At 43.8% G+C, this 10,000-nt stretch overlaps 1 protein-coding gene across 1 annotated transcript in view; it reads right to left on the bottom strand.

Annotated features, from left to right (window-relative positions):
• fstl5 (follistatin-like 5) overlaps nt 1-10,000 on the bottom strand; it is a gene marked incomplete at both ends in the record, with an annotated part of 142,166 nt that overhangs the window by 63,985 nt on the left and 68,181 nt on the right. Inside the window, 3 exon segments of the mRNA XM_080502377.1 lie at nt 5,283-5,313; nt 5,315-5,404; nt 9,116-9,127. Coding sequence (XP_080358503.1) covers nt 5,283-5,313; nt 5,315-5,404; nt 9,116-9,127 — 133 coding nt within the window.

The raw sequence follows: 10,000 nt of genomic DNA, 5'->3' as shown, positions 1-10,000 counted from the left end.
ACACACACAGACACAAGCACGCGCACACACACACACACACACATGCACGCACGCGCACACACACAGACACAAGCACACACACAGACACACGCACGCACGCACACACACACACGCACACACACACAGACACAAGCACACCCACACACTCACAGACACACGCACGCACACACACACACACACACACACACACGCACACACACAGACACAAGCACGCGCACACGCGCAGACACACACACACACGCACACACACAGACACAAGCACACGCACGCACACAGACACACACGCACGCACACACACACACACACACACACACACACACACACACACACACACACACACACACACACACACACACACACACACACACACACACACACACACACACACACACACACACACACACACACACACACACACACACACGGTCCGGCGAGAAGGAACCAGTTTACTGAGGAATTGTATAAAACACAATGGAAGGACTTTTATTCTTTTAAATAGAAACAGGAAGTCTTTCCCACAGTGGTTTTATTTTGACAGTCACTGTAATAACAATCCATCTTGGTGGTTTTATTTTGACAGTCACCGTAATAACAATCCAGCTGGGTGGTTTTATTTTGACAGTCACTGTAATAACAATCCATCTTGGTGGTTTTATTTTGACAGTCACCGTAATAACAATCCAGCTGGGTGGTTTTATTTTGACAGTCACCGTAATAACAATCCAGCTTGGTGGTTTTATTTTGACAGTCGCCGTAATAACAATCCAGCTGGGTGGTTTTATTTTGACAGTCACCGTAATAACAATCCAGCTTGGTGGTTTTATTTTGACAGTCACCGTAATAACAATCCAGCTTGGTGGTTTTATTTTGACAGTCACCGTAATAACAATCCAGCTTGGTGGTTTTATTTTGACAGTCACCGTAATAACAATCCAGCTCGACCCCCGACATCAATGCATCTGTGGAGGTCACATGACGCAACGCCTTTCACAATAAAACGAGTCCAACTTATGTGAAGTGATACTTTAGACATGGAAACACATTTTTTTGCAAATATAATATAATATATAATATCTGATTTCCTTTAATATGTGTATTTCAGAATAGACTGGTAAATTCTTGCAGTTACAAAGGGATCAAAGGAAGGAAAGACTTTGACGTTTGTCCAGATCTGCAGTTTAATGTGATGTTTGACTTGTTGGGCCTCCAGAGGTCAGAGGTCAGATCAGGTTGATGTGGCTCCTCAACTGAAACTAGTTTGACGCCCCTGGTTTAGCATACCGATGATCACAGGGATCACAGAGAACTTCTCCCCCTGCAGGCGAGGATGTACATTATGTTTTTTTTATAAATAACAACAAGGCTCCGTTTACGCAACAAACTCAACAACATTTCAAGTGAAAACGCGTCGATTTCGTGTTTCCGTTTCAGAAAGGTTCCATGTTCTGAGAACGACGGCGAGTCGAGGCTGGGGCTTGTTTTTCTGATGAAACCACATAGAAGAGATATTTAGTGCTGCAATATCTGATATTTCCATTGTATTTGTGAGTGACAAGCGTGAACAGCACGTCTCTGCTGCAGTGATTAAATCACCCGACACGACGGCGGGACGGAGAGAAAGAAACTCCATTATTTAACTTTAGCATTCCTCCTAAAGTCCCAAGTCTTTTGTTTCTGACTTTCAACTTTGAAAATGTGTTTTTAAAAACCTCCACCCCCCCCCAAAAAAAAAAAAAATTCCCATAATAAAAACGGAATTACTTATCCAGCAGCAGGTTTGGGTGACTTATTTGACGATTCGAACTGAGAGTTTCATTAATTTCCTCCCCAAACACAATGATTTGTTTTCTGTTGAAGAAGTTCTGGTGGACAAACTTTGCAGCCGCAAAACAAATTGGATGCAACTTTATTGATCTGTGAGGGTAACGCGGGGTTAAGTCAGCAAGGAGGAAGAGAGGAAAGAAAAGGAGGAGCCCACACAAAAGACCTTAACTAAGAAAGAATGCCATCAAAGCAACGGCCCCGAGGAGAGCGCCTTGCCTCGCCTCGCCTCGCCTCGCCTTGCCTCGCCTCGCCTCGCCGTACGGTCCCGGGACGCCGCCTGTCACTCCGAACACGCCGATCCACAAAATCCATAAGTGCCACTGTGACGTGCGGATCACCGCCACCACGCTTTAATTCACCAACGCCGGACTTCGCGTCGCGCCGCGCCGCCTTGCTTCAGGGGGGGGGAAATCAAAAAAAAAAAAAGTTCCTCTCCGCGTATTTCTACTCACGGAATTTCATCATCTCTTCACAATGAACGTCGTCTTGTCATTCCGCCGCCGAGTGATGGACGGCGTTCCCAATCCACTTCTGTGGGATTATCCCATTTCGGCCGTTTCCTAATTGAGTTTTATAGAAGCTCAGTAGTGGGAGCGTTGGGGGGGGGGGGGGGGGGGGGGGGGGCAGCGGATCCCCCCGGGACTAACAGTGAGAAACTCATAGTGTTCCGGTAAAAGGTCATCTGGAAGTCACGGCGTTAATTACAAGCAGAACGTCACGGCGGTCTCCGGAGATCCAGGTTCCACACAGAATGTAACAGGAGCGTCGCTGCAATTAAGCCGAGGACGATAATGAAGCGACTGTCCGTCACCTGGGATGGCCCCCACAGTGTGCCTCGTTCACGGTGGCCTCATTAGAGCCTGAGTGGAGGGAAACATTCACCACTTCACTCTGGCTCAGTGAGAGTGGAAGTGGAATGAAGTCATTCCGATGACTCTAAGAACTCGGCTCACCATGAGGCTTCAGGGCATGTAGTACCCATGTAGTACCCATGTAGTACACCTGCCAGGCCTTTAGGGGCACTGTGACTCACCAAACACACCAAAAATGCCGAAGTAGAAAAAACACAAACAGAAATCTAGAAGTAGATTCCTGCTCATAAACCTGCATATATCTCTAGTTCTATAGGTCTATGGCCCCGCTCCTCCTGCTGCTAGCGTCCATAGTTTCTACTGCTAGCGTCAGTAGCTTCTAGTTCTATAGGTCTATGGCCCTGCTCCTCCTGCTGCTAGCGTCAGTAGCTTCTAGTTCTATAGGTCTATGGCCCTGCTCCTCCTGCTGCTAGCGTCCATAGTTTCTACTGCTAGCATCAGTAGCTTCTAGTTCTATAGGTCTATGGCCCTGCTCCTCCTGCTGCTAGCGTCAGTAGCTTCTAGTTCTATAGGTCTATGGCCCTGCTCCTCCTGCTGCTAGCGTCAGCAGCTTCTAGTTCTATAGGTCTATGGCCCTGCTCCTCCTGCTGCTAGCGTCAGTAGCTTCTAGTTCTATAGGTCTATGGCCCTGTTCCTCCTGCTGCTAGCGTCAGTAGCTTCTAGTTCTATAGGTCTATGGCCCTGCTCCTCCTGCTGCTAGCGTCAGCAGCTTCTAGTTCTATAGGTCTATGGCCCCGCTCCTCCTGCTGCTAGCGTCAGTAGCTTCTAGTTCTATAGGTCTATGGCCCCGCTCCTCCTGCTGCTAGCGTCAGCAGCTTCTAGTTCTATAGGTCTATGGCCCCGCTCCTCCTGCTGCTAGCGTCAGTAGCTTCTGGTTCTATAGGTCTATGGCCCCGCTCCTCCTGCTGCTAGCGTCAGTAGCTTCTAGTTCTATAGGTCTATGGCCCTGCTCCTCCCACTGCTAGCGTTAGTAGCTTCTAGTTCTATAGGTCTATGGCCCCGCTCCGCCTGCTGCTAGCGTCAGTAGCGTCTGGTTCTATAGGTCTATGGCCCCGCTCCTCCTGCTGCTAGCGTCAGTAGCTTCTGGTTCTATAGGTCTATGGCCCCGCTCCTCCTGCTGCTAGCGTCAGTAGCTTCTGGTTCTATAGGTCTATGGCCCTGCTCCTCCTGCTGCTAGCGTCCATAGTTTCTACTGCTAGCGTCAGTAGCTTCTGGTTCTATAGGTCTATGGCCCTGCTCCTCATATTTTCACTTCATATGCGAAGCTTAGATGAGAGTCTGATGTCTTTACTACATTTAGTATTTTGATTTGTTAAAAGGTTTGAGGCGAAACACGTGTTTAACTTCAGCCTCAGCCCGTTCGGTCAAGAGTCAATCTTTGATAGAAAAACATATTTTGTTTATTTCATTTTGTTGAACACTGACTGAAGAAATTATTAAAAAGAAAAGTATTTGCTGCATTAGCGGTGGTCACGGTGGCGTACAGCCTCCTATTCATGTTCCCGGGCTCCATTAAGGACAAGAGCCCTTCACAATCGCTCACCGAGCCACTCGGTGCTGAAGTGGTGCGACACGACGACGCCGTCCCGGTAATATCAGCTTTAATATAACAACACGTTTACCCAAAAGACAATTTCAACTTGATTCATCGATCTTGTTTCCTTTTGGAAACTCATTATTCACTTTTTTTCAAACGTCATTGAAGAAAACATCTTATCACCTTCATCCACTGTTTTCTTTTATTCTTGATTCATGCCCCTCTTGTGAGGACAAATACTGACGTCCCTCGTGTTTCAAATAAATCATCTCACATTGAGGTAGACACATAAATCAAAATAGTCACGGATAGTTTAACCCTTTATAGTCTTTATTATAAATACCTTGTCGCGCCGCATTATGTAATAATGGTGCAATAAAGTTTCAGCTTATTATGGAATAACGATACATTTTGTAATAATTTGCTACTTTTGTAATAATTTGCTACTTTTTATAATAATTTGCTACATTTTGTAATAATCTGCTACTTTTTGTAATAATCTGCTACTTTTTGTAATTATTTGCTACATTTTGTAATAATCTGCTACTTTTTGTAATTATTTGCTACATTTTGTAATAATCTGCTACTTTTTGTAATTATTTGCTACATTTTGTAATAATCTGCTACATTTTGTAATAACGCTACATTTTGTAATAATCTGCTACTTTTTGTAATTATTTGCTACATTTTTGTAATAATCTGCTACTTTTTGTAATAATCTGCTACATTTTGTAATAATCTGCTACATTTTGTAATAATCTGCTACTTTTTGGAATGAAATGATCAAACGCATTTTGTAATAGCTTGTTATTACATATTGCAACAGTTATTACAAAATGTGACTGTTCCACTTGGTTTTTTAAGAAAATGTAACTGAGCAGATCGTAGAACGTAAATGAATGAAAGTCAATGAAATATCGAGAAAGTTAATAAGTGTACTAATACGTTTGATGGACGACAGAACGACGCCAGCGCGCGTCGTGTGTGTGTGTGTGTGTGTGTGTGTGTGTGTGTGTGTGTGTGTGTGTGTGTGTGCACTGGCTTCTTACCGTCCACCTGCAGAGTGTGTGTCTGGAACAGCGCGGGGGTATCCGTCGGCGTGGCAGGTGTAGTTGCCCATGTGGGTGGTGGTCACCTTGGTGATGTACAACGAGCCGTCGTCCCCAAAATCCTGGAGGGAAAAAAAAACGGTGAGAAGGAAAACATGGAGGATTTGTTGAGGGGATCTGCAAACGGCGGCGGCGGATAATAGATGGTTTGAGTGGAAACGCGGCGAGCCGAGTGGCGCGGTGATGAGAATCTGCCACGGAGGAGGAAATGAAAACTATCTGGCGTCATTTGAAAAGATCACGATGTCCAGTGTCATGAGACAGTGTTTTTCAACCACTGCCGACAGTCTGTTGCAGAGTAATTGTGTATAAATACTCTTCACCACTAGAGGGCAGCACAGAACTTTGCCGGTGAAATGTAAAGTGACAGACGTCAGTGTGGTTCATCTCCACCTCCTGCTACCATCTTGTACCAGCCATTCCTGTTGATAAAACTTTGATGAGAAAGACTTTATATTGTTAATAGAGGCTACAGAGTTGAACTTTTTAACATTTTCAGGTGGAGGTGTAACTCCAGAGTTTTACAAAGAAAAAAGTGTGTCTTGGCTCAAAAAGGTTGAAAAACACTGCCATAGTTTTTGCTTTCTTGTCATTTTGTCCCCGTCAGACAGAAGCGATCTGATAGAATCGATTGATTAGAGTAGAAAAACCTCCTGGTGTGAGCGGCTCTCAAAACGACACCAAAAAAACCAACAAATGAAAAGTGGTTAACATGCACATCCCACAAATGAAAATTTAAACCAAAAGATGTGTGTGTGGAGAGTAAAGGTCATGACGGATTCATGCTGTGGTCTGAAACCAAGAGAGTTCTTCAGTTCTTTAGTTCTTCAGGAGTTGAAGTGTCGTGTTAAAATCTATCTAATCTATTTGAAATGAAAAGTTGAGAAATTACAGTTTAATTTGAATTAAATTCTGTGTTTATGTGACGGAGTACACGTTTCACTTTGTCTTCCACTGATTGACGTAAATGTCATAAATTCATTCTATTTATTTTCATCATAATACACGTTACAGGGTTCAGTTACACAATAAGAGACTTTGGACAAACTGAAAATACAACTTTTTTGAAAATGGCTCCCAAGGTGGACCTTTTTGAGATTTTTCTTTGTGGAAAATATTGTTACGAGTTTTATTTTGACAGTCACCGTAATAACAATCCAACTTGGTGGTTTTATTTTGACGGTCACCGTAATAACAATCCAACTTGGTGGTTTTATTTTGACGGTCACCATAATAACAATCCAACTTCTCAGCCACGGAGTCCAGCGCTCTAGTTTACGTGATGCACCTGAACGCATCACTGCCGTCAGTCAGCTGTTGGAGCTCCTGACAGGAAGCAGCGAGACGAGTTCACCAGGAGCACTAATGTCACTTTTTAAGACCAGTTCTGGTGAATCAGAGGCTGAAAACAGCAGGAATCTACATGAGGAAGTAGAATCTGGCTGCTTGAAGCCCGTCAACCCGGAGAAATCCATAAATGATCCTCGTCGTGTTAAAAGCTGCAGGGTAATCGTCCAGAAAACACGGTAGCTTTGTGGAACCCGGTGTTTCACTAGAACCTTTCAAAATCTGAAAAGATGTCGCGTGTCCTGATCGGCTTGATGACGACCGCGGTGGTTTTCATCAAAGGAAGGAATGTATTCTGGACGTTACCAGAATAAAAGCCTTCATGAGGCCAAGAGCCCCCGATGGCCGAGCCACGTTAACCGTCCTCATTCAGGGTCCCGCCGGTTCTTTACAAGATGGAGGGGGGGGGGGGGGGGGGGGTGGGGGGGTGACCACGGCGTGTCTGTCAGCGGCGCTGCTCTTCAACTCAGCGGCAGGTTACGGCGTCGGCGCTTCACGATATGAGAGGAAATCGATGGAGCGTTTTGGCCCCGAGGGCTCAGAGCATATTGTGTCACCTCTTCTTAAATGAAAAATGAAGGTGGGGGGGGGGTAGAGGAACGAGGCTGTCGACACGATTCCTCCGCCTCGCCTCGCCACCCTCACCTGGGCGCCGTCAGAGAGACAAGGGCAGGCGGAGGTGGATTTACAAACAGCAGGCAGGATTAATAAAGCTGTCAGGCCGAGGCTCCGGACGGCGAGGCTCCGGACGGCGAGGCGCCGGACGGCGAGGCTCCGGACGGCGAGGCGCCGGACGGCGAGGCTCCGGACGGCGAGGCTCCGGACGGCGATGCTCCGGACGGCGATGCTCCGGACGGCGAGGCGCCGGATGCCGAGGCTTTTCACTTCCTCTCACTGCTTCCATGCGTGACGCGTTTCTAATACATGTTTCAACCCTGTTGCTGAATGTTTTCATCTAATCCAGGGCGTCAAACTGGTCTGACCTCTGACCTCTGGAGGCCCAACAAGTCAAACAGAACATTAAACTGCAGATCTGGACAGACGTCAAAGTCTTTCCTTCCTTTGATCCTTTAGTAACTGCAAGAATTTACCAGTCTATTCTGAAATATACATGTTAAAGGAAATCAGATATTATTATATTTGCAAAAATATTTGTCATCATCTGGGAATTTTTGGGAGTTTCCATGTCTAAAGTATAACTTCACATAAATTGGACTCCTTGTTTTATTGTGAAAGGCATTGCGTCATGTGACATCCACAGATGCATTAATGTCGGGGGTCAAATTCTGACCAAGGCCGGTTCTGAATGTCATTTTTGCCGATCTAATGTTTGTAGATCAGCCTCTGTCACTTTTCATATTTATTTATTTATTTTTTAAATCACTTTGTCTTTCCTTCCTTTGATCCTTTTGTAACTGCAAGGATGTACCAGTCTATTCTGAAATATACATATTAAAGGAAATCAGATATTATATTTGCAAAAAAACCCTCAGTCACCTGTACCTGGATATCCTATTTTTATTCGGGATTAAAACAATTTGTCATCATCTAGAAATTTTTTTTGAGTTTAAGTGTCTCAAGTATCACTTCACATAAATTGGACACCTTTATTGTGAAAGGTGTTGCATAATGTGACCTCCACAGACGCATTAATGTCGGGGGTCAAATTCTGACCAAGGGTAGCTCTACTGAGCATGTGCAGAACTACTGGTCGCCGTGGCAACCAGGTCCAGGAACGTTTCAGAAAAGCTGCGTTCTGCCCCGTCACCATGGAGACGGAGTCGGAGTGTTTTCAACAACAGACACACGGTTTAAGACATTTTAATCAGTTCACTGAAGAAAAGAATTGATCTTTTTTCCAAATCTGCATATTTTAATTCTCGCTGTTTTTCTGTATTTATTTAAATCTGTAATTTGACTCAGCTGGCGTTGTGCAATATTTAAGCTTTTTCTTTTTATTGTTGTTACCTTGAAAGGTCACTTTGAGAGACAGGAAAGGTTTTTTTGTTTTTTTTTAAATTTAATTTAATTAACAAAGCACGACAATTTACGACGGAGTAAATATATTTGTATGTTTATTTGTTATCGCAAACTGACACTTTCATCTCTTTAATAATCTCTAAAGAAACAACTCAAAACAAACTCCGCATTTGCTCTTTGATGTCATTTCAACGATATGACAAAAAAAACATATCCATTAGGAGAATTAATATTTTGTTATAATCTCATATTTATACCAGAGATTAACCTTTAAAATGGATTTTTGTGTCTTCAGACTCTTAACATTTCCTGCTGCTGGTGGGTTTTGAGTGAAGCTTCATGCATGTCGCAGCTCCGGGGCTTTTTGGAAAAAAAAGGCGGTGAAGACGAGCGACGCGACGCCGGTTTGTTCACACAAAACAAATACAGACGATAAAGACGTTTACCTGAGACGGGATCTGTTCAGGGCAGAGAAACACACAAGGCAAACATCTGTAACGTCACGTCAAACAACATTCCTACTCCTCGGCTTCCATTTACCACCTTTAATATGCCAAAATAGAACAATTTAATAAAACAAGATGACAAAATCCCATTCAGAACTTCAGCAAATGAGATAATCCAGTATAAAAAATGATGAATTACACAATAAAATACAATGAAAAAGAAGTTTAGAACTGTAGAAATTATGATTCCATGTCACTTCCATGAACCTGGTTTTAAACCTCTTTGAGTAAAAAGGACGACATTCTCATAGTTCATGAGCTGAATTACATAATTAGACTAAAAAGTCCCAGAATGCAGCAGCGACAGAAGTTTTCTGGACATTTCATTGTATTTCGCAGCAGAAGTTTTCATTAAAACTTGATTTTTTTTGTTGAGATTGTAGATATTTTCAGTAATAATTGTTTTTGTTTTTGTCTTTTTTTTTTTTTAAATACAGATATTTTCATCACGTAAACTTTGCGCCACGACAAACAGAGACGTTCCAATTGAGCATGTAGAGCTGCTCAATTAATCGCATGATTTAGGGAGTGAGGTTCAGCAAGGAACTCCAAACTTTATCCTCCATGAATCCACACTTCTCAGTCACTCTTCTTTTCTCTCTCTCTCTCTCTCTCTCTCTCTCTCTCTCTGCTACACCAGAATACTACCTCGCCTCTCTACAAAATAAAAGTTCCCCACTGTGGTGATCAGTCAAGGTCATAATTCACCCGGCCACTGTGGGGAACTTTATTTTGCAGAGAGGAAGTAGATTTGCTCCGATGGAGAGAGGAGAGAAAGAAAGAGAGAAAAGAAAAGTGTGCTGCAATGGAGGACAAAGTCTGGAG

The sequence above is a fragment of the Blennius ocellaris genome (genome assembly GCF_963422515.1).
Source record: "Blennius ocellaris genome assembly, chromosome: 9".
In the NCBI taxonomy this organism is placed as follows: Eukaryota; Metazoa; Chordata; class Actinopteri; order Blenniiformes; family Blenniidae; genus Blennius; species Blennius ocellaris.
Note: the sequence above shows the minus strand (reverse complement) of the source record. Positions and strands in the feature narration are given on the sequence as shown.